The sequence below is a fragment of the Crocodylus siamensis genome, chromosome 6 (assembly GCF_052110815.1).
Source record: "Crocodylus siamensis isolate JL-2025a chromosome 6, ASM5211081v1, whole genome shotgun sequence".
Classification (NCBI taxonomy): Eukaryota; Metazoa; Chordata; order Crocodylia; family Crocodylidae; genus Crocodylus; species Crocodylus siamensis.
The window spans coordinates 44,252,665-44,278,634 of NC_143400.1; the positions used below are offsets into that span (position 1 = coordinate 44,252,665).

The 25,970-nt window shown below is 41.4% G+C and overlaps 1 gene segment (V, D, J or C); it reads right to left on the reverse strand.

Moving 5' to 3' along the window:
• Positions 1-20,793: 20,793 nt before the first annotated feature.
• On the reverse strand, positions 20,794-25,752 carry LOC149862474 (T cell receptor delta constant-like). The segment is given in 5 exon segments: positions 20,794-21,556; positions 22,715-22,843; positions 23,742-23,798; positions 25,146-25,421; positions 25,523-25,752. Coding segments are annotated over 3 exon segments (429 nt in total).
• Between the last annotated feature and the right edge of the window lie 218 nt (positions 25,753-25,970).

The window sequence follows — 25,970 nt, forward strand, 5'->3', positions numbered from 1 at the left end:
ATCCCTAGCCATTTTCAAGAGCAGGTTGGGCAGACATAGAGCTAGGATGATTTAGTCAAGTGTGATCCTGCCTTCAGCAGGAGACTGAACTAGATAGCCTTGTAGAAGTCCCTTCCAGCCCTACTTTCCTATGATCACCCTGTCTCATTTGCTTAAAGATCATCCATACTCTTCAACTCAGGGTATTCCAAAGCCCCTGTATGAATTTGGCTTCCCACCCCAATTCATTTTCAAGAATAGAGAGCATCAAAATTCCTAAGAAAATTTTGGCAGAAGGCAGGGTAGGGTGCAACTTAGGGATTGATTCATTCAGAAATGCGTAAGCTTTTACACAGCCTACACTGTTAGATGCTGCAAATAGACTTGCAGAGTATGGGGTACTAAATAGAATGGAATAAAGACAAAGAATAGGTAAAAGTGGAGGAAAGGACCAAAGGAAGGGGAACTACAAAGAGACACAGAGATGGGTTAAAGAGATCAAAGAAGCTAAACAAAGCAGTTAACTCACTGAGGGACATTAGCATTATGAAAGCCAGTCCAAGTAATGGAATAAGAATCCATAAGCTCTATTGAGACTATACTTAACACAATCCATGCTAAATGAAAATAAGTCACTCACTTGGTGTCACTTTTAAATGTGTTCCACTCCCAAACAAAAGTTTTTCAACCTGATTTCCCCACAGGCTCTCATCCCTTTACAAAAATCCACTCTATCCTCAGCTCTAACACTAGATGAATTCATTACATATTGTGGATTGTCTGTGTATCAACTTTCCCATATTGCTGTCCATCACCATAACATCAAGTTACATACACCACAGGAATTTTTCAAAGATAACTAAGAGGTCTAGTTCTCAAATAGAGTTAAATGGGTGAATCTTTTTCAAAACCCCATGTGCCAGAACTATGCACAGTACTTATTCTTGAGCCCCTGGAGCATGAGCAGTATTAACCATATAAGCTAGACTGAAATGTTTTTAAAAAGTACAATTAAAATTGGAAAACTTGGAAATGCTTCACACTCACTGGCATTTAATGTCAAATGTGTTCCCTGCCTGACATTAAGCTTACTGTTAACATCTTCCTGACCATCACTGTCATCAAAGACTTTAGAAAAAACTTGAGCAAACACAGGTATAAGCAGGCTAGAATTTACTAAGTGATGTAGGCATAATTTTCTCTCAATTCCAATGAAACATGAGTCCCAAAATTTGCTCCAACCTGGTCATGTTGGGACAAGCAATAATGCAGTAAATTGTGGCTAAATAGGGGCGAATCTCATCCTAGAGTAGAAGGTCCATCACAGCCACTGTGGCTTTGTATGCAGCTATTGAACTAGATATCAAAATCCTGGAGATGGAGAAGTGTTAAGGAAACTATTGGGTTCTCTCTCTCTGTAGCCAGTTATAAGAGACCGTCTTCCTTTATTTTCTTTTAATATTCCTTTCTTGACTATTCCTTTCCCAGGATTTACTTCATAAGCAATATGCTCATGTACATATTGCACTACTCATAAACTCAATGTACCTTTCCCACAGAAAATATCCTTTCAAAATTGGCGTGTGTGCCTTAAGCAGGGAAGCCGATTTTCTGCCCAGGATAGCAGTAGAGGCATTTCTGTTTAGGCAACACCAAGGAATGCAAGCTCATTAGAATATACTTGATTCCTGCTAAACTCTTTTCACTCAAGAGGTTTTAACAACCCATTCTCCCTTTTAATGGTCTTGATGTTTCATTAATCAAGCTATCCTTCCATCAACAATTTTTTGAAGACTGCAATTTAACTACTTCTGGTCTCTCTTCTCTGACTTCACAGTCCTGAAGACTATTTTTAGGTCTTTTCAGACTCTAAGATTTGCCTATAGAATCTACTATTCAGAAGCTGTTATGGTTTCAGCTTTTGGCAGAGCAGCCAAGAGCCACTGATGAATCAGCTGTGAAAGGGTTAAAAGTGTAGCTAGTCCCTGAGTGGGAAAGAGAGGGTGAGTGAGCTGAAGATTAAGCTCTGCCCCTGATGTTTTTGACCAGAACTCTGGACAAGACTTTTTTACCTTCATTCTACCTTCTCAAAACCAAAGTTTGTATGGTACATGAGAAAATATAGCATTCATTTAAAACATTGCATTGAAAAGCTATTAGGCTGAATTGTTCAAAAGAGACAAGTGGACTTAGGCATTTCTCTTTCTGAGAACCTAGGCCCTAATTCCCTTCAGTTTTTTTAAAACAACCCAAACTAAAACAGAAGTTTGGAATATATTTTCACCAGTACTCTCAGGTGGGGCTAACTAAAATGATACCACTTAATCCAAACTCAGATTTTCAGACTGGCTGAGAACCCCTTCTTTTTCTGAAGTAGGTAGGAACTAGAGGTGGTCCTCACTTTTAAGCATTGGGCAAAGTGTTTTAAGATGGAGAAACATGGCATTTTGGAAGCCACTTGGGTTCTGACATTTTGCCCATAAAGCCAGCAGAGCTAGATGGCTGTTTAAAATGAAACTTACTTGGATGGACTACCAATTTTGTCCCACTTCCAAAGGTGACTTTATAGTTGCTGCTCCCAGCATTACACAACAACACAATGCTTTACAAAATCTAGATAAAAGCCATTTCTTACCCCAACCCCAAGAGACAGTTTTACTTCTCTGCTTCCAGAACACAAGAGTCTTACTCCATTTCTGCAAATGAATAAAGCTTATAATAGAAAGCTGCCTGTTTTATAGGTACTATGATATAGCTATAGCTATATATATTTCCCAAAAAATTCATTCAAGGCCAGAAAGAAGGGGATCTTTCCCTGCCAGAGACATAAAACCACCTGGGCCAAAATAATCATTTAGGTGTCTACCCTGCCAGGTAATCATCATGTTTACTCAGTGTCTATCACATACTTCATTGTTATGCTCAGTGTTTGCTACATTTAATCAACTTCATAGTTGACTTCCATTATCATGTATATGCTGCTTTTGGCAGCAGTTCAGTAATAGACAGTATATTTAATACAGTATGCAAGTGTAAGATGAGGGGCTTTTTTCCTCATGCTGATTGGGGGGGAAAAAAAAACAACTTTCTCATTTTGTATTTGTGTAAACACTATTGTTCTTAGCTAAGGGCCTAGAAAAAGTTTATACTAAACTAGAATCTACCATGTTAGGTTCTAGAAATCCCCACCCACTAAATGACCTGTAGCCAACATCCCTCCCTACTTCTCATCTGATCCCCTTTTTAGAGAACTGTGAGCGTTCCCTTATTTTTGAAGCATAAAGTAATAAGGGTATTGGCTTTCAAAGGCCCATAAGTGAATCAGGCCCATCTCATTTCTTTTGATTATCAGTGGACCCGTCTTCCACTTTCTACTTAGCACCTTCGAAACCCCAGCTTTGGTAGTATTATGAGGACACTATCAAAAGATAGTACTGAATCCATGAGAGAAGCTAGCTGTAATATGGAGTGCTAGGACTGCTTCCTCAGGCCAAGAAAAACCCACTGCCCCATAAAAATTAACTCAAGCAAGATGTAAAACAAAACACCCTATCTTCACAGCTTGGAGCAGCCATTACTACCATCTCTTTCTCTTCAAACCTCCCTCCTTACTTTAAGCTGAACGGTGTAATGATTACTGATTAGTGCCAGCTGAGTTTGATCATTACACAGGGCTGCTTGGCTGCAGTGCCCCTGGTCCTCCCAGAGTCAGGACACCATAGCTCAAGAACATTAAATTAAATTGAGTCAGTTTGGGATAGAAAGAAAAAGCTCTATGCAATGCACAGTTGTGACTATAGGACTCTCTTCCCTAGTAGACTAACAGCTTATCAAGCTCTAAACAAGGACCAGGCATTATAGGAGAGTGAAGACTTGTTTTTATGACAATCCTGGCTCAGGGCTCTAAAAGGAACCCTAAATGATGGAGGCTGGGTGGAATCTAATTACCAATTAGCTATAAGGGTGCATCTGACTGAAGCAGCTGCTCCTACTATTAATCACAGGAAGTATTTGGGATTAGATGGAGTTCAGGCCAGATGGTCTCAAAGAGGAAGTAGGGAATATATCTCAAACCGTGAAGAAAAGCTAGTTGAACAAATTGTCCAGGGAAGCGGTGGGTTTTCTGTTGCTCTCTCCTCAACAGGCCTGGATGCCTTTCTGGAAGGTACAGTCCACCCAAACACAAGTTTGATCTCATTTGATTAAATAAGCTGTTGTCTATGAAAGCTTGTGCTTCTCTGAACCAGGTAGTCATGAAGGTGCCAACCTGTCCTACCTCCTGCCTAACATTATTGGGTGCTGTATTAGGCTGAAATTGAGTGCTAACCAAGTGACTAAACTTGCTATTGGCTTCTATTCCTAATATCTATGAATCTAAGGTATAAATATGTATATTTGTTCTTAGCTGTTTCCCACAGCCAAACATTAATTGAGTCTTGTTGCCACTAGAAAACAAAACCAGCTTTACAGAAAGGTGGTCAAAGTAACTTCATTCAACATGCCCTTGTCTGATCTGAGTATACTCCATTTCTAATCTAGGTCTGAAAACAGGAGAATAACTGCTTTATGTAAGTGAGCACTTACCTCATATTTATTTTAAATGAGTTGATTGGGATTAATTTTATGACAAGAATTGCCTGGGTGAGATTAAAAGTGGTACAACTTAGCTGTTCCTTTGTAATGGTGACTTTAATGTAAGATGATTTTAATAGTGATTAACACTCCAGATCAAACATCAGCTAGCAAACTGACATGATGGGTGGTAACTATCCCTCTACTTGCACTGACTTACATCTCATCTTTCTTGCCAGGCTGCACTTCTGATCTGGCTATAACTCCAAATGTCACTTTTGCATTCCACAGATTTAGTATGGTCTAAATGTAATGTATAAATTCACCTCATCTTGTTTTTCCCCCAGTGACCCAAGCCCTTTCAAATAGTCATGGTAGACAAACTGGTGTTTCTGCTTTCCCTCATCAGTTCTATCATTGCAAGCATCTTGACCTGCCATCCCTCAGGGAAATGACTTATACCATTGATTATTAGATTTGTAAAAATTCCAAAGGAGCCTAATTGACTTAGACACCCATCTCCCATTGACTTAAAATGAAGTTTGGACATTTAAAAGTCTTAAATTCCATTGGTAACTCCCTGCTAAATGTCCTTTGATTAAAGCTGGGTGACTTACCTGGTATTACCTTTACTTGTGTTCCACTCCCAAATGTAGGTTTCTCATTGCCTGTTCTCACAGCCTGTCATCCCTTTACAAAAACATCTCTTCCTTGCCTCTCTGAAACAAAGTGCATTTTTGTTACTAAGTGCAAAGACTCTAGTTCTCATTTCAGCATTGATAGCTGAGCAGATAGTTAAACTGTGCCAAAGGGATTTGAACACCCTGGTAAAATGCATGACAATGGGAGTTTCAAACTACTTAGCTGACTCTAAAAATCTCCACTCATAGCTATGTTCTGCTGTCAGCCTTTCATTTACTCAGTATTTTCTACCTATGCAAGACCAATAACAGTCAAACTTAAAATAGTGTGTGTAGGTTTCTCTCCTGACAAAACAACTAGGAGTTTGTTTTAAAGACATCTCTGGGACCCAGGCATTTACATGGATTGAAAAAGTAGACTAATTTGCTTTCAAATTTCAGCCTGGTTCTACTTCGAAGCATGACTTTATAGCTCAGAGAACCATAGCCTCACTGTAACTCACCACTCTACAGATATTCATAAGAATAACTTACTTCCAAAATCAATACACTTCTTTTTGGCTTATTCATCTACTGTATTCAAAGCATGCTTCATTTTTTAATAAAACTTGCCTGTTTTCCTAGCAGCTTACTTAAGTTAGTTTAGTCTATGTGACTTCATCAGAGTCTTTACTGTGTTCTTAGACCTGCTTGTAATGTTTGGCTTTATTTTCTTTCTCTCTGTGCAGCTTCATTTCAGGAATCTCTTACCTTTCTCATCCTCCAAGTGGGAAGCACCTAATTTTGTTGCCTGGAAAATTTTCATCCCTTTTCAAATCTCAGCCCCACTGCCAGCTTTCCCCACAAAACTCCCAATTGTTTCATCGCATTAGCATTTTAAATACCTGAAGGGTAGAATTGCTAGGATTATTTGGTCTGGAGAAGAGAAGGCTGAGGTGAGAGTTGATAATAGTGTTCAAATACCTGAAGACATGCTTTTTTTCTGTGGACAGAACTGGGAGCAATGGCCTCAAACTGCAACAGATTAAATTTAGGTTGGTGATTACGAGGAGCTTTTACTGTGAGGGTGGTCAAGCTTTGGAACAGGTTAGCTAGAGAAACTGGAATCTCCATCCTTGGAAGTTTTCAAGAGCAGACTGAACAGATGCTTGGCTGAGATAAATGAACAGTGGAGTAGACTAGATGACCTTGTAAGTTCTCTTCCATCCTTACTTTTCTATGATGCTATGATTTCCAGGAGTTTTCAAGACTCCCTTGACTTCAGCATGTCTGTAGCAGCTGGAGTTCTGACCTATGACTCTACTGAGACACTGAATTCACACCACCTGGAAAGCTGGCCCATTTTTAATGGAGCAATGTTTTTGCCTATGTGGGAGTGGACAATGGACCAACATAGCTCCTGTAGAATAAACAGTTTTCCTATGTGGATGCTGTTCTGGAGCAAAAGTGATTTTAACTGTTTAAAGTGAGATCTGAGGAAGAAAGTCTTGCACTCAAAAGCTTGTCTAACTACATAGTTGGTCCCAATTACATGGTTGGTCCAATAAAAGATATAATCCCAAGAAATCCTTGCTTCTTGCATAAATTGTGGGCCATCATGGCTATGACCATATCTCTTTTACTGTTAAATATTTTTTCATCCAAAACAAAACAACAAAACTTCTTACTCCAGAAGAGAGTGTCCATGTAGGGAAAACTGTTCTGAATTATACTATCTTAGCTCCTTCAAAATAGTTATGGTAGTCAGTTAAGGAAAGATTGTATGTTCCTCTATTAATTCTAGCCTTGGTCTCTCAAGTACATTAAAAATTATGAGAAACAAGTGAAAAAATAACAGAAAGAATAATAATATTAAAATAAAATTATAAGACTTTGTGATATACAGAATGGATTGTGTGTATATATATATATGTTTAAAGGGAACTCATGCTTACTTATTTGAATCATAAACCTAGTTCTGCTTCAGAAAGGAATTTCTTATGTGTCCCAATAATACCACAGCATGAAACAGCTTTACAAAAATCTCCCTCTAACTAGGATCAGAGAAAAAAAGTCCTTATCTGTAAATGACCTGCAGCACACCTGTTTTCCTTAAAAACTCTTCCCAAGCTCCTGACAGGGTAGGTAGTTCCAGAAAAGTAGGACTGAAGGGGACTTCTGGGGATAATCTAGTCCACCCCACTACTTGAGGCAGGATCATCCCTATCTCAAGCATCCCATTCAAGTCCTTGTCTAATTTATTCTTAAAATTACACAATCAATCCTATCGCACAACTGCAAGGCATATTGCACCAAAACATCTAAACCTTCCACAGATAAAGCAAGGGGACAAAGTCCATCAGTGTCCCACTATTACATTGGTAGTTAAACAGCATTCAAGAAATCCAATGTATAGTCCCTTTTTTTCTTAAATGCTTTAGATTTTGATAAATCTGGAAGCATAACATTTTTTTATTTCTATCCAATCATAGTGTCTCTGCCTAAAAGAGTTGGTGTTAAATGTTTTTTTAGTGACAAAATGGCATGCAATGTGGGGATTTTTCTTTCTTTAACTGTGTCTTTTTTTTTATAGGAGTGGGTTCCAGATTCTATTAGGCTCCCTGGAAAAATCCCACTTGGAGGGTCAGGGACCCAAAGCACTTGGGGAACTCTGAAGTTCTTCACCAAAGAGGCCAACACATTGAAAGGAATGGAAAGTCTTTCATTCCAGCCAGTGTGGGATTGATATCTGTGATGTATTTTTAAGGGGAATAAAAATGTGCAATCTAGGAATGGATCTCTGTTCTCTCTGGTTGTTTACACTGCCCCTTCAGTGCAGTATCCAGTACCAAACCCATTTATCTTTCCAGTGTGACATAGGAGGGGAGACTTACTACAACAAACCAGCAAAAAGTGGTGTAGAGAAACTCATGTGACTTTGAGGTCGTAAAAGGAGTTTGGATTAGAGCTGGGTATGGGATCCAGATTTCTCATCTCTAAGGATGTGGAAACATGATGTAATTGCTACAGAATAGTCTTTTAAGGTTTTTGTTCTATAGCTATGATTCAACATAATCCTCAGGAAATGCCAGCTCTTAGTTCTCTCTCTCTCTCTCTCTCTCTTTCTCTCTCTCCTACAGAAAAATACTAGAGTAATTCTTTTCTTGGGTCAGAATGTTTTTAACACCACGGATTCCTATCTGAAATCTATGATTTAATCTTGTGACTCAAGCTTGTACACCTAAGAGTACTAGTACCCTGCACAACCCTTGAAAGGATCCCAAGGCACCTCAGGGTGCCAGAGCACCCTGGCTGAATATCACTGCTCTACAGTGAACATAAGAGATGCACATACCCCACCCCCCACAATGTTGCTATACTCAGCGAGTGAAAGAGAGAGGTGCTGGTTACCATTCATCTGGAGGGGTATCTTGACCCTGAAGCAGACTGGTGCCTGTGCATCATATGTCTACTCTCACTTTGCCACTAAATAGTCAGTTTACTGAAGAGTAAAAGTGGTGGTTGTATATACCAAGGCTGGTAATTTGACCACATCCTTCCTCTTTTTGAGTTTCCTGAGACCATGAAACAGTAATGCTTTCTTTTTTATTAGGGTACATCTTGTGAAAGGTGATAGACTTGTAGCCCCAGAGGGGCACTGCATTATATTACTATTGTAAAACCCACTTGTGCAAACAGTTATGCTGTTTGTAGTGCAAGAAAGGCAAAAAATGTTGTGTGTACAAGTGCCCTTGGAGGTTTTAAAGGAGATGGAGGCCCCATTCTGCTGGGAGCTGTATATACACAAAATAAGAGACAAGACTTCCTCTGAGGCAGGCAAAAAAAAAGGATAAAGGACATAGCCTATCCTTACTATACAGATGGGATCTGAGGTGCACAGTGCAATGCAGTGACTTGCCTGGGGTCCCACAGAGGAATCCGTAGCAGAGTCAAGCACGGGACTCGGATCTCCTGCTTCTCAGATCAATGCAGAAGAAGAGTTTTGTTGTAACAATTCAGGTGCATTTATTGCTTGAATAGTCCTTGCACCAAAGATGTGCTTACCTGGGTTTACAAACAATCTTGGTCCATTGTGGAAAGTCTTTGGAGATAGGCAGCACAAGACTCCCTCAGTACCAAGTCCCTTAACAGAAACCCCCACTTGAGGCTTGTAGAAAGGTGGAGATTTCTGGAGCATGTCTGATCCATGCTACTTCCAGCCCAGAGATTCTTGGCCAAGTTGCCACAGTGCCCTGAGATGCTGTGAGATCCCTTTAAGACTGCTGCACCATATTAAGCACCATCCATGACTTACAAGATAAACCCAGAGATTTCAAAAAGGAAACCAAAGTTCTTCCTTATGGCAAGAATATTCTGACTTGTGTGGTCTGTCTGAGTTCTTTGTGACAGAAAAATTGCTCTATTAATTCTTCAGTAGTCAAGAAATGAGTGAAAGCTTAGAGCTGGGGTTCTCAGAGGGCTGTCTTGAGTCTAAAAACTCTCCAGCCAAAACTTCTTTCCTGAGCTGGGGTCAGCATTAGATGCTTGAAGAAGAGGGTACTTGATACCTGATACTCACTGCTCTCTTGTCCATGTCGGGGACACCTTAATCCCATCATTTCCAGGGTGGTTGATTCTTGAAGCTACAGGGTTGATGGTGCATCTTGAATGCAGGTATTTTCTTGAGCATAATCTGATGTTTGTATTATTCACATACATGTTCATAAATATTATTCACATATGCTGCATTCAAATACGGCTAAACTCTTGTCCATAATAACTTGTAATTCATTCTACATGTCTGCTGATTTACTCTACTTCTGTGATATTCCTTTCCTCCAAATGAGACATACTTTCTGATGTTTTAAAAATGTTGGCAGGCCAAACTCTTCTTAAGATGAACATGAGAAGAACAACCAAATATTAAAGGCAGCTTTATGGGAACCCTCCCCCCCGCCTCATTCCATTGTCCATAGTAGAGGGCTTTCTCAACTCGCTTACCTTTTCAGGCAGTCATTTCAGCTTCTTTCCCAATAGATCACCTCTTTGAATCAACTTTTTAAATTGTTGTAATCCAGACTTCTCTAAAAACCAGAGTGATGCGTTAGCTGCTGGCAGGAAATGGCATTTTCAGTGCTCTAGACACAGACCCTTCTACCAGGTGACAAAGCAAAACAAAAGCACGTGCATTTTGCCTTATGGTATAAGCAGACAAATGGGCAGGTTTCTTTTTATCTTTAAAACTGCCAGTAGAAAAATTATGGTAGTATAAAAGTGATGTTGTAGTCCTTGACAGTGCATAAATTATGTAAGGCAAGGATTTCTTAGGGAATCGATATCTTTTTATTGGACCTGATATGTAGTTGGGATAGAGTTAGACAGGCTTTTGAATATAGAAGATTCTTCCTCCTTTTCAGAATGGAATAGTGTTTTGTGACAGGTTGATGTTTGTATTTTAACTGCTGTTTCTATGGTGTCTGTGAAGTGGTTCTTATTGTGATAGTGGATTACACTTTTTCTTATGTTGGATGGCTGCCATCAAGTATTTTTGGTAGTATGTTTGGGTCTGCTGCATAGTAGTCAGGTATGTCTCTGGGATAATATCTCTTGGTTTAGTAGCATAAGTGAATATCTCCTGTTTCAGCTGATCTCTTCTGGAGTAGGTTAGGTGAAGAAGATGGTTTCTCACATTCTCCAAATTTCTCCTGCATAGTATATTGCATATATGGAGTTGTGTGTGTTAGCCAGAGGGCTATAGATGATGGAAGAAGAATGCTTTGCATTTAAAAGCATACCTAACTTTATCCCAACTACATAGTTGGTCCAATAAAAGAGATCACCCTAATGCCCCTGCTACATGTTATGTATACTACGCAATTACATTGCATATGTGGCTGGTCTAAATTTCTTGTACAATTAACCAGTTAATTGTGTGGTAATTATTCTGCACTTGTGACCTGTCTTACTTTGCAATAAATTTAGACCAGCCACACATGCAAAGATATACAGGCCACAAGTGCAAAGTGATTATCACGCAATAAAAAATGACTATCTGGCTATAAAAAGAGCCAACCAGCTACCAAGTTAGTGCTTGAAAATATAACAACTCTGTAGCTGGCTTCTATCCAGATTTAATTTGAACATGTGGCAGGGCACTAAGAAACCTGTGTCTCTAGTAGAAAAAATAATGATTCAACCAACAGAGGGCAGCAAGAGACCAGAAAGAACAAAAAGTCAGCTCCTAAATAATGCAAGAAAGTTTAACAGCTATTTTAAACATATTATTTACCAAGCTTTGAACATCCATATATTATTTATTAACTACAGCAGAGCTTAAGGGAACTGTAACTGCTGCTATTGTATATCAAAAAAATTACTAAGTAAAAAATAAGTGTAGAGACATTGTATTTTATTAGATTAATCTTTGAGAAGAGAATTGTGTGCTAGTTATAGATTAGTTAAAAAAAAAAAAAACAAAAACAGCTGACATTCAGGAAATAGAGAGTTTAGAAAGCAGGGAATGTACTATGCAAACACAGAGAGAGACACTAATGTAAAATTATTCTCTTTCCTTAACCCCCATCCTAAACAGGGTGTAAGACAAAAAAGCTTGTGACTTGCAATCACTTTCCACACTCCTCCCACTAAAGGGAGCCCTTCAGTCATCATTCAAGTTCATGTAGGACAGGAATACTCATCCCCCAACCTGTGGGCTGGATCTAGCCTGTTGACGAGGTAGGGTGACCACCTGTCCCTAACTGGGCAGGACAGTCCTGAAATGTAAAGATCAATTCCCGGCCTGAATGATGCTTGGACAGAATGTGTCCCAGATTCCCCTCAACACAATCAAACCATAGCAATTATCACCCAGTATGGCATGCAAGTTTTGTTTACTGCTTGGGGCTGGGAGTAGCAAGACCCGTGGGGTGTCACTCGCATGTGTGCACGTGCACACCTGCGTGTGGCCAGCAGTACAGCCAGGCTGCAGAGGCGAGCAGCTCCCTCAGCTGCCTGTAAGTACATCTATGCAGGAGAGCATAGATGATGCAGGGGGAGGCAGATTGTGGCCCCCATGATGAAGGAGGGAGCACAGCAGGGCTGGCAGCTGGAGCTGGGGGTGCTGCCTAGAGAGGGCAGTTTATGGGGCCTGGGGTCAGGGTGGCAATGTGTAGCTGAAGGGCTGGGCTGAGGAGTGGAAGGGAGCCATGGGCAGCTTATCTGAGGGAGGGGAGGGGGGTGCTAAGGGAGCTGGCTCCCTGCTGCTGCGCACACTCCCAGAGAGGGGCATGGGGGAACATGCCATCCAGATGTGTGCATGGGGTGGGGGTGGAGGTGTGCTGTCTTCTGTGGGTTTGGGGCTTCCACCCTGCTGCCCTCTCCCCAGGGCCTCTACAGCCCAGCAGGTAAGACCCAATGCGGGATGACGGAACAGGGTGGGGTTGACTCAGTGTCCTGCTTTTGCATTTTGAAAAGGTGGTCATGGTGGTCACCCTAGGACAGGGGCAGATCCAGGGGGGTGCTGTGGTACAGTTGCACCCTCCTTTGATTCCTGTTCCACCTAAACTTGAAAACCAACTGGCTGGGAGGGGCAGTAGCATTTCTCTTCAGGCAGTGTTGAGGGAGTTAATTGACTTCATGGATCATTAGAAGGAATCAGTCAGGTATATTGTAAACTCAGGTACTAATGACTCTCTCTCCTTTTTAATGGTCTTCATGGTCCATTGATCAAGCTGTCTTTTCTTTTGCAGTAATACTGTATCTCTGTTTCACAGTCCTGGAGTCCACTTCTAGTTTTAGCTAAAAACTTTATCTTGCATGAACATTAACTCAAGTGTGGCAATAACTTTCAGTGGGTCATTGGATGCACTGCCAAGATACTCAAGAAGGGTACATTTTGTTTTGGGAATCTGAATAAGAGATGTACATTCAGCTATAATGACTACGGGACTAATAAAGCAATATATTTTGACTACTTTTGCTTAGTGTATTTTTTTTTTTAACTTAATCCAGCAAATAAGTGCATGTTCCAATAAAGTTATATTCATTGTTACTGAATAATACAGCCCCAGGCCCCTACTATATTAGTAAATTTTCTAGTTCCTTTTGGTGAAAATGTGTATTGTTTTGTATGTGATGTTGCATCACACCGTCTGCAGCCCCCTTCTTCAAAATCCTAGATCCAGCCCACGGTGCTCCCCAGACATGCAGAAATTTTGGTGTGGGAAACTGTGGCAATTTATGCTGCCACCACTCCTCCACAGCCAAGTTTCAAATACCCATGAGCCAGATGACAGGGCTCTGGGCCCAGGATCCTGCCTGCATGCAGGATGACGATGGGGCTCCATCACGCACTCCTGGCTTCTTCTCTTTCTCCTATCTCCACAGATCTCCCATTCTTGGCTGCCCAGGCTGCCAGCTCCAGGGGTGTGCTGAAGAGGCATCTGGACACTGACTCAGCTGTGGAAATAGAAGATGCAGATCCAAACCTGGTCTAAGGGAAGGAGGTTTGAAACCCAGCTCCCTGTTCTTTGAGCAAATTCCCTAACCACTAGGTGACTGGGCTAAAAGCTGAGTAGGTGCTGTTCCCCCTCATACAGGAGACTTCTGCTTTTCTTCTGGTTTTCCTACAGGGCTCCCCATCAGTTGCATTACTGTGCACAGTGAGAAATCCCCTAACAGAAACCCTTGGGTGTGTGGATTGCTAGAGCATATCCAATCCATCGTCCCTTCAGCCCAAACTCCTCTCCTCAGCAGTAGGCAGCACTAGATGCTTTATGAGGATGGTGCTTGACACCCTGGTGTTATGCAGTCACCTGGGAAAATTTCTTCTTAACCCCGTCACTTCATTGCTGGTTCACTTCTGGAGCCAGAGGGTTGATGGTGCACATCAAATGCAGTTCTGACCTGAAGCACAATCTTAGATATTCTTTACATACATGCCCGTGCCATTTTTGAAAAATTGCTAAGCTCTTGTCCGTAAGAAGTTCCTGCAGCCAGGGATTCCACCTCTGCAGTAAGTAGTCTACTAAACAAGATGTATTTTGGGTGATATTTAAAAAATATTGGTAAGTGCTTTTTTTTTATTTAAATGAACATGAGTCAAACAGCTAAATCTTAAAGGCAACTTTGAAAAAATCTTTCCCAGGTTCCAACATTAATGGTAAGTGGGGGGGTTTTTTGTTTGTTTTTTTTAAAGCTACTTGCCTTTCATTCAAACATTTCAACTTGTATCCTGGTAAAAAGTCTCTTTGAATCTCCCTCTTAATTCACTGTAATCTAGACCCCTCTAAATTACAGGGAGATTTGTTTGCTGAAGGCAACAAACACCATTTTCATTGCTCAATGCATGGAAGCATCTGCCAGCTGGTAAGGGGGTAAAGCAAGATAAAAGTACATTTGGCCTTGTGGTATGAGCAGAAAGGAATTTTTCTTTCCTTTGACCTATTTAATGTAATTCTTCATCTTAAAACTGTCACCTAAAAAATAAATCATAATTCTGCCAGTTGGGGGCAGCAGGATTCCATAGAGAGGAATTCAATCTACTCTGGTGACTGCACAGAAACAGTTGATCAAATATTTTAAAGTAATTCATGTCACAGATTCACAGAAATTTAGGGCTAGGAGGGACCTCATGAGATCATCGGGTCCAGCCCCCCTGCTCTGGACAGGAAAGACTGGTGGGGTCAAATAACCCCAGCAAGGTATGCGTCCAGTCTCCTTTTGAAGATCAGGCTAGACAAAAGCATGAGATGAAGCTTTACATCAGGGTAGAATACAACAGTAGCTTTTGTATTTTAAAAATGCACATCCTATATATAGGTCAATAAAAGGGTTCTGCTTTACAGTGATTTTGTTGTTTGTTCCTGTGTTTTATTTTGATTAAAATAATTTTCTCATTTACCATCTTCATTTGCTGAAATAACTCAGAAGAGGAACATATTGTGATTTAATGTGACCAAAAGCAAAGCAGGTACTTCACACAAAAAGTTATTTCAGTTCGACCACACCCATGAAAGAGCTTTTACTTTCCAGTCCCTCCACACACATGCTGGCATGTGCAAATGTAAATGTCTGTCGATACTTTACTTTAATTCTAAATCCTATACAGGTGCATTGACCTTCAGAGCAGACAGAATGGGGATCACCAATGACCTTTGCAAAAGGATGCACTGCCCTATTCATTACAATAGGCATCACTGACCCCAATTGAACCAGGGCTGACCAGGGATCCAGTCCATGGATAACTGGTTTACAGGGGTATGGAAGCAGGCTCATTGATTCCTGTGGGGAAATGGCCAGTTCACAGCAGTGGGGCAACTGCTGTGTTGTGTTCAGATGCTGGCAGTCTCTCATGTATAAAAATGGACAGCAGCTCTTTCTTGCATTGTTACCTGGCACCTGTCAGGGCTTAGAGCTGAGAAGATGCTGAGAGAATAAACCTGCACACAGATTCATCTCTGACTTACCCTGGCAACCATATTAATTTCTGAGACCACAAGAAGTCCTGTGCTTAACTGCTTCACATGGAGATGGTGAGAGCAAAGCTTGTTGGTATGCAGGAATTGTGAGTGCCACTAGTTTATTTGATACTCATTGGGAGGAGAAAGAGAGATTAAGTAAAAGATGGGTACAAAAACTGTGTTCATGGGTATAATTCTGTTTTCTTCCCCTCTCCACTCCCCACCCCAGTTCTCCAGTCAAAAAACACTTGACTTTTGAACAAAGGAACACTGCTTAGGAACACAGCAAATAGAGCGGGGCCGGTGGAATAAGCTTAGGTCCAATGTGAACAGCAAAGTGTGTGTGGTTCATTCTTCCAGCATAAGGCAGGCATGGGCTTTCACAGCCCAGTTGCACAAATGGCAGAAAGAGATCTTCCTCTTGTCTGGCAGGTAACTGTCCTCACTCCCACCCACTCAAAAAATCAGCTTCTTTCTAGATTCTTCCCAGATGCCATAAAGCTCCAGGAATGTTGGTGACATTACAGTTGACTTGTGCCAACTGGGCACTTGGCCCACGGTGCCAGCGGAGCTCCGGTACATGGGAGGCCTCCGAAACAGAGCACTCTTCTGTGTGCAAAACCACGTGGCTTGGGCATAAGCCAACTGCACATGGATATACGGTACAGTTGTCTCAGGACAGTTGCTGCAGTAGGTGCTATTACAGTGCCTTGCAACAAGGGGGCAGGAGGGGCAAGTAAAAGACATTTCCTTTGAGGGGCTACCCAGGAATGGGTGTAGATAGATAATAGCTAAACCAGTGTGACTTAAATGATATGGTGTAACCCAAGGAAACATGGGGCGGATGGAGGGAGCTCTCCTAAGTGTAGAGCTCTATATAGTGTGTCTGCTTCTTAATTATGCTAGTAGAAGGCTTAAGTACACCTGTCAGGATGCCATGTTTCCAGGCCAAAAAACCCTCATCTTGCCTACCAGATCATAGAAAGAGAATCATAGAGAAGTAGGGCTGCAAGGGACTTCTGGAGGTCATCTAGTCCACCCCCCTTCCTAAGGCAGGCTCAACCCTATCCAAACTATCCTATACAAATCCATAATCTAACCTCTTAGTAAAACTAAATAGTCAACCCTGACGCATCACAAGAAATAATACCCTATCTGGCCACAGGTAAGACAGGGGAAGCATGGTGGCTAATGTCCTGCTCCTGTAAAAGGTTGTTCATATATGCTTAAGAAAGCATAGGTCCCAGGAAGTATAGGTGCCAATTCTGTGGAGCTCTGGGGCTCAAGCACCCACTGAAAAATATTAGTGGGTGCTCAACACTCACAGGCTGACTCTATTTGCTCCTCTGCATTCATGTACAGCTCCTATTGACTTGACTCATAGCCCCCCGGTGTCCTGGCACATGTGCACACACACTCTGGGCGTGTCTTCTAGGGCTGTGTGAAGCTTTGGGTGCTGCTTCGATTCGGAGGAGATTCAGCCTGATTCAGGAGCCAAGTCTCTGAATCTGAATCAAATCAGGGGACCAAGTAAAAGGTCTGAATCAACTCAAAGTTCTCCGAATTGACTCAGAAAAGATTCAGAGAGCTTTGGTGATTCGGGCAGTCCCTGTTTGCTGCAGCAGGGAGCTGGATGCGGACTCCATGCTGGTAAATAAGGGGCCAGGAAGGGGACCATGAGGGGGCCCCTGCCAGGCCCTATTCCCAGCCCCCCTGCTCCATGACTGCCCCACCCAGCCCCAGCTACCAGTTGTTTCAAAAAAAGCCCCCATTCACCAGCTGCTGCCAGGCAGGGGGGCAATCCCCATTGCCCACACTACATGGGGTGGCTCTGCCATGAGACCCCCCACCTCCCACCCTCTCTCCCACTGACCCTCGTGGCTGCCTCACCTGGCCCTAGCTCCCGGCTCTTTAAAAAAAAAAAGCCCCACACTCATAGCAGAGCCCCCCATGCAGCGTGGGGCAGTGGGAGGCAGCAGGGATCACCCCCCCCACCTTGCAGCAGCTGATGAGTAGGGGATTTTTTTCCCCAAAGAGTTGGGATCTGGGGCTGGGTGGGGCAGCCATTGAGAGCAGGAGGGAGATGGGGCCTGTGTGATCCAGAGATTCGGCTGATTCGACAGCAACTGAATCTCTGAATCAGATTCGACAGAATCGATTTGGAACAGTGATTTGAATCACCGAATCAAATCACTGGCCCACAAATTGGCCGAATCTGAAGCAAATACTAGCCACCTCGCACAGGCCTAATGTCTTCTGCATGGCAGCAGCATCCTGTAACTGGGATGCCTGTGCACTGCAGCCTCCCACTCCCACTCAGATCCTCCAAACCCATAAATATGGTGGTGAGCTTGTGCCAGAGTGTTGTTCTGCTGCTACTCTTGAAATCTTAGTCTCCAGCATTTTTAGACATACCCATGTCCACCTTTTGTCTTCCTTTGTCACCAACTCCTCCCCCATCCAGTCTTTAAGTAGCATTCTGGTTGGCTGGAAGTCTGTTGTCATTTTTCCCATGCCCTGACCACTGGCTGCCAAACTTATTCCAAACCCTGTGTTAACTTAATTTTTACCAGTGTTTTTTTAAGGACAACTGGTTTCTTTCTTCTTCACCTTTCTTTCCTATATACCCTATTGAATGTAGCAATTCGTATTTTTCATCACTCACTCCATGCTGGCAATTGGAGGTGATAATGGTGTAATATAAGCTGCCTTCTTGATATGGCACTAATTTGTTAAGGTGATATCTAGTTCTTTATAGCTAAAGAGTTCCTTTTTACCCTGAGTTTTCTTCTTGGCATTCACACCCAACAGAATTTCTCTTGTAACTTTTCTTTGATCCTTCTCCATTCCTCTGGCTGACTGTTTTCTGCACACAGAGTCAATCACAAGTCATTGTTTTATGTCATACTTAGTTTAGACTGGACCTGGTTCTCTCCAAGACCTGGGGAAAGGGGCTTTGTGCCTGAAATCTTGTCTAACCTCTGTCCCAGAAAGGCAGTTGTTCCAATAAAAGACATCACCCCAGACCCTTTGCTGTTTGCATATTTCCTGGCCAATCATGGCTATGACAGTACTCCAGTGCATGTTATCTATGTTCCTTTCAGATGTGCTTTAAGAGATAGCACTAACATCAGCTATATGTGGCTTTTTCTTTCTCTTGGCCTCCTGCTCCTCCTCCTCCATCCCCAGAAGAGAACTGCATAGAGTGGAGTTTACAGTTTGTTTTGGGGACATCATAGTTTCAAAGTCTCCATGCTGCTCTAAGTTTGCATGAGAAAAGAAGGGGTCAAGGAAAATGTGCTGTGCCCTGGTAGGGATAAAGGGAGAGGTCTAGAATGGTTCTTCTACTCCAGTGGGAGTTGACTACCCAATTCCAGACTGGTCCCTTGTAGTCTGCAAAGATCAGCCTTATCCTTTATGGTTGCATTCAAAACACACTGGAATGTGATCCACTGCAGTCACCCCTCTCCTGGAGCTTCCAGCTGGGTCTAAGCCACTGAGGCTTCTTAAAATAAGGGCCAAGTCTTTAAACTTGACTGTTAGCAAGTGACCTCTGTGTGTGAATTGTTTAGTAGGGTAAGACTAAAATGGACCTCCAAGGCCATCTGATCCAGTCCCCTGCATTTGTATTCCTTTTCTATGCAGTGCTTCATATGCTTAACCAGTTGAAGGCCTATAGGGCCTTCCTTGTACTTATGCTAAGTTACATGAACAGGAACTGTATCATCAGAAATCTTTGGGCTTGTCCTACTTTCTGCTCTGGAAACTTGCAAGCCACTGGCCTGTCTCTTTTCCCTGTATTAATGACATGGCCATGATTTTTGAGCTGCTAGAAAGACAGAAGAAAGACATGGAGAAATTTTCAGTAAGCTTACTATCTGGGATGCTAAACAAAATGGAAAAAGGGTTGTATAGAACCAACATGCTTTGTGAAAATAGTCTCAATATTATAAATGAGTAGGGTATAAATACCTATGGGTGGGGCCCTGTGTTGAGCTTCATCCATTCACTTTACTGAAGATACTCTATGGAATATTCCTTTTATACGTTAATGGTTCATTTTTAGGTCTTGTTGATGAGTTATGGTCTTCACAGTCCCTAACAATTTGCTGCTAGAGCTTGGTTGGTCTGAGTTCTCCAGACCTCCCTTAATAAGAACAATACAAGAACAAATAGTTAAGAGAGCTGCCCCTTCCTCTGCCTCTACTTCCACTCCTTGCAACTAAGCTCCTCTATTACCAAGCTGGGAGGTTGGTATCAGGGGTGACTCAGAGCCAGGAACTGAAAAACATCACATCAAAGAAATGGTGAGAAATGTTTTTGAAAACAAGTAGGAGTTTGGTGTTTTGCCTGGTGTGACTTAGTTGCAAACTGTGACCACAGCATCCTGCCAGTACTGGTTCCAGCTAGTAACTGCCATATCTCAGCGGGGAGGAGGTGTAGAGTCTGACTACCAAATAACTTCCTTTGGTCCAGGTTGTCACAGCAACCATATCATTTATCAAACCACCAAAAGCTATTTCCTGTCAGTGCCTTCCTGATACCTGTAAACTGAAGAAATAGCTTGTTTTCTCTTCTGAACTGTGTGTTTTCTCTTCTTTTGCTTTCTCATTGCCATGTTCAAAATACTTATCAATCTATTTTGCTTTGGTTCACTGCCTGCAACTCTTCCCATTGTTGCAGCTTGAAAGCTCAGAGAGAGATTTTTAAATCAACATGGGAGTTGAAGGCCTAAATCATACTGAAAGCCAGGGAACACGTTTGAAATGGAGTCCTTTTCCCTCGAACAGGCTAGCAATGGTGCTGCTTTCCCTCCCTCCCCTTCATAAAGCTGCCAGGGTGGAGTGCTTAAATGTGCTTAAAAGGAGAGCAGTTTCCCACCGATGTCAAAGGACTTTGTGCTCCCACCTCCTTTGGGTGCTTTTGGAAATTCCCACCCCTCTGAGGGAGACTAGGCATGACTGTGCAATGTCTTGTCTGCAAAAAAGCCCAAAGAAAGATGAGCTCAGTACACAGGAAAACAATGTTGTAAACTCTTGGGGGTTTTTGGATGTTCTTGGGCACAGGATAAAATGCACAGTGACTGGAAATTTAAGCCACTTACCTGTTACTCAGATATATTCAGGGTTGTGGAAAACAGACCATAAAAATCAACCAGTAAGTGGTTTGTCACAATAGCTTTTATTTCAACCATGAGCACAGAAACCTACAAACACTGGGCATAAAATTAAACTTTATCTAAGCAAATAACCACATCTCCAAGGTTAAACTACTAGCTCTTAAGAAAAGTAAAATTACCATCACTTGCTCAGCTGCTGTGAAACAGCACAGCTCTATGGAAGTCAATGGAGACTGCTCAATTTGGACCAGCTGGACTTAAGCCTAAAGTTTCTAATGTGGAATGATTCAAATGCTTCAACCATGCCTACATTTCCTAAACTATAAAACATCTGATGTGTGTGCATATATGTGCTTATATATTCTTAAAAAGCCAGGTGAAAATCTCAGTGCTAGACAAGGGGTGTATATGCTTGGGCTTAATAGGGTAGAAGGGTGGTATAATCCCGCTAAATGTTCCTATCTTGTAGAGATGTAATGGTGACCTCTAAGTAACTATGTATGCTAAGATAAATCAGGTGAGAGCAAAACAAATAACGGTGAAAGTCAAAAATAGAAAAAGAATAGAAAAAGCACTGCATGATGTAAAATGGACATAAAATAGAAGGGGATGAGCTCCAGCTGGTGGTGAGTGGCACAGGTTCACTGATAGCAATGGACTGACACCTGATGTCCATTCAGTAGGGATCTTCCTTCTCTTTAGTTTAGTGGAGCAAGATGTGGTTGGCACACGTCTCCTCCTGCACCTGCTAGAACCTCTGTGAATATCTTCTGTCTTCAAAACACAGCAAGTTCATTTCTCCTGATCTGTACAAAGGACAATGGTTGGCTTTCACATTCTGGTCAGTGTTTTGGTCCCTATTAAAAATAAACTCTATCACCAAAGTTTTCTGATCCCAACTGAGTGGTAGATCTCAGAAAGTCTGGTTGGACTCCCCAGCTATCTTGTACGAATTTGGGCCTCTTAGTCCATAATTTCCCTCTTCCCCACAAAGTAATGTCTGTCTTTCTGGGTAATTCCTTTTAGACATAAACTAGTTCTGATTCTCAAGTTGAGCGGGCAAAACTGGAGACCTTACAATCACTGGCAGTTTGCTCAAGGTTTTGTTGTCCTAAAAAATCATGAATGAGGCTAATAAAAGCCTAAGGGTAGGTCCACGTGAGAAAATTGTACCAATGTGTACAGAGCCACAAATGTCAATAGCAGACACACCAGTAAGGCTGTCCCTGTGGCCATCCCTCTTTCAGTACACAAGTGACTTCTTCAGGCTAGCTTGTCTCTTTGGTTCAGGCTTTATGCCAGCCCCAAAACAGTCATTCTTCCTCTTTGTGCATGGCTGTCTACCAGGGAGTTATACCCTGTTTCTGTCTGTGCCAGTGAAATGGCACTGCTACAATTTTCCCTGTATAGACCATCCCACGTACGGCTTTTGGAAATGACATGTGGTATCTGACCACCTAGCTGCCTGCAGCAAAATGCAGAGAATGCTGAGCTTGCTTTGGCACCAAAAGCAGCCCAGTCCTGTTAGCGCGGAGCTTAGCATGGGCTGTGAGAAGCAGGGTTAATTAACTTCATCCCAGGTCCGTGTTGCTTCTGCTAAACTGTTCCTAGTACCTAAGCACACTTAGGTAGTTCTGAATTACCCTGCAGTCTGCAAAGCAGGCTTCTATAGAATAAGGGTCCTTCTGGAGAATTTACTTTTAATAACATTTAAAAGATGCTTTGCACCTACAGGAAGAATTCTTCTATTTCTGCCCAAGGGGTGGGGGAAAAGATCCAGCATACATAGTAAAAACGAGTGATCTCAACAACAAGATGTAAGGGTGTTAGACGCTCAATTGCATTGTCTGCCAAAGGCATTTTAGTGCTTCCCCAAAATTTCCCATGGAGTATTTTAACAATCCCAGCAAATGAATCTCATTTTATGATAGTTCTCATTCACCAAGAAATGAGTTCCTACCTACCTCAGAAAACAAATAGCTTGATTGTCATGAGCGTGTTGAAGGCAATGGTCTTTGCAAGCAGAACTCTTAGACCCAGCACAGTCATGGACAACATGTTCACTTTCTCTGGGTTTTCTTCTGTCAACAAAACTGAAAGGAAATGGTATCTTGGCTTAGTGAGGCCTTGCCTGGAGCACTGTGTCCACTTTGGGGCACAGAGCTTCATGGAAAATGTGGGTAAACCAGAAAGAGTGCGTTGGAGAGCAGCAAAAATTATTAGAAGTCTGGGAAACATGGCTTATGAGAAAAGATTGGAAGAGCTGGGATTACTTAGATCGGAGAAGAAAAGACTCAGAGGAGATTTGAAAACGATCTTCAAATACATGAAGGGTGGTTATACAGAGGGTGGTTATAGGGTGGCCAGATGGGACAGGGCAAGGAGAAATAATCTGAAATAGCAGTAATGGACATGTAGGTTGGGTATTAGGAGGAACATTCACACTATGACGACGGTTAGGTACTGGTACAGATTAGGCAGAGAGGTTTCGAAATCTCCATCTTTGGAAGTTTGTAGAGCAGTTTAGGGTGGTAAATTTGGGATGATCCTGCCTCAAGCAAAGATCCCTACTTTTCTACGATTGTGTGAAAAACACATCAATACAGATTATCTGTGCATGAGAAAGAAAGAGAATGAAGCAATCTGAAAAGAGAATACATTAGAAAAATACAGGCAAGATGCCAGGAGGAGAAAGAGGCTGAGAGGTTTTTTAGACAAAGAGAGACAGAATATTATTCCTCCGTTTTATCCAGATTATGAAATCAATTTGTCCATCTTGCCTTTATCCTCCACATAATTACTACTGGTGATAATTGGAGCTACAAGTGTAATTCCTATTGACTGTTGTCCTAAGACTATAGTCTTAAAACTCTTGATGTTTTGTTCATTTTCAAAACTCTAACATTTTGCAACAAAGAAACGGCATTGGCAGATAATCTCTGGATGCAAGAATTTTCAAGTCTTTTATTTTATTTTGGTTTTGTAACTAACCTGCAGCGTTGGAGTTTGAAGGATCACATAATGTTGTTGGCATGGGTTTCTCTTCAGCTGTGGGAAGATAGAACTCTAACTGTTATATGTGAATTAAAAGTAACGATAAAACAAAAGATGAGAGTTGTTACTTTTCCTAGTAGTGAGTGAATGGGAATTTATAAAGATCAGGTGAAGTTTATCTTGAAGTTGTTTCCAACTTGGCTTGTTTTCACATGGAGAATGTTATGTTATCATTGGAAAAATAAAACAAGTTTTTAGGATAGAAGTGTGTTTTTTTCCACCAATTATATCAAGTACTTCTGACAAGAAAAGGTGTAAAAAAAAGTTTAAAAAACCCAACAAAAACATTTTTAAAAAGGGGGGGAGGGGTAACGTTTTTAGCTTTTAGTTTTTTTCTTTTTCCCTTTTTTTTTAAAAAGGAAAGTCAAGGAAAATGGAAGCTGACCACAAAACACTTATCTGACATTGAAAAACCCGTTTTAGACACAAAATGTCCAGGCAGTCCTTATTCAGTGCATGGATCAAAGTAATTTTGAGCTGCTTAAGCTGCTACACCAATATTTCAATGTCGTCAAGAGCAAAACTTAAGGAGAGTGAGAGACCTCAAGACTGAGATTTTAAAAAAGGTACCTAGTCTATATAGATCCCAGGTTCCCATTGAAAGTAATGAAAAAGCAATATCCAGATATACTTCCCTGTGAATATGTAAGCTATAATAAAATGTTTTTCAACTCAAAGGCTTTAAAGAGTGGAAAGCTAATATTGCCACAAAACCGGCAATTTTGAAGTGGGTTTAATGCCAAACAGTTTGAAACTGACCCAGGCTTCATCATTTTTAAAAATTTACCATGAAGAAAATATGTGAGAGTCAAAATATAATCATTTTCTAAATACTTAGCTTTAAATAACTTTGACATTGTTGAAATTTCAACAATTTAATCAATATATTTTTTGGAAATTTTTCATAAAAACTTCATCACATTTTTCCACAACAAATTATTTTACAAAAAAATAGGGGATTTTCATTCTCTAAACAATCCATTTTTCAGTATATAAAAACTCTGTTTGAAATAATTAATCATAGAAACAGATTCACAAAGGTTTCTAAATATCTTAAGATGCTGCATAGTTTCTTGTCAGCTTCAGTTTCTTGTCTCCAACGTATTTAAGCAATTTAGGCACCTAAATACTTGCTCTGAGTGAGGCTCTGTGCACCTGTCTTTATATTAGGTGTCCAAATCCATTTGCAAATCAGGCCATTCCCTCCATTTAAAAGTCCTATGGAACATTTCCTGGCCAGAATTGGTATCCCAGCTCTAGGTATACATTACAGTTAACTATCACAACTGAAAGGCACATGGAAATGAAAGTACACTTTACTTTTTAGACCATAAACCATACCTGGTTTTTCCTCCGTTGCATTATACAGCCGTCCTTGATAATGAACAGAGCAAGCCACCTTTTCAGTACTGTTGATTTGAACCACTCTGATTGTATTGTACTTCCCATTTTGAGAGAGAACAGGATCATCTTGTTTATATATATCACTGCGACCCTCAAAGTTCATTGTAACCTTCTTGGGGTAGAAATCCTTTGCTAAACAAGCAGCCTTGACTTGATTCCCAGATGTCACTTTTGATTTCATTAAGAGGACGGATGGAGGTTTAGGGTCACTTTCTGAAAAAGAAACTTGGATGGTTAAAGTTGAAACTTTTGACCAAATCCTTTAATGGGTGAAAGAGCTAAGCCAAGGATAACTAGATGTCGTGAAAACATACTTAGTTGACTACTTGCAGATCCCACCTGCAACTGTCTCTAACTGAAGTCTTGGCTTGGAAAATCAGTGAGAGAGATGGAAAGAAAAGTGGGGGAGAGGAACAAACAGAGCGGAAGATGAGAATTAAGCCTAGGATTTTCTTGAGAACTGAAGGGAGCAAGGAACCCAAAAACATATCACATCTCAAGATTGGACATGAACTCCAAGACTAACATTCATATGCCCTTAGTTCTTAACAGTGGATTATTATTAGTGGTAGTATTATTCTTCATCGATTCATAGATTGTAAGGCTGGGAGGGACCTCAGAAGATCATCAGGTCCAAGCACCAATCAGGAAAGACAACTGGGGTCAGGTGACCACAGCAAAGTGCCTGTCTTGAAGGTTTCCAGGTAAGCAATTGAACCACCTCTGGAGGGAGCTTATTCCGCAGTCTGGACACCATAGTTG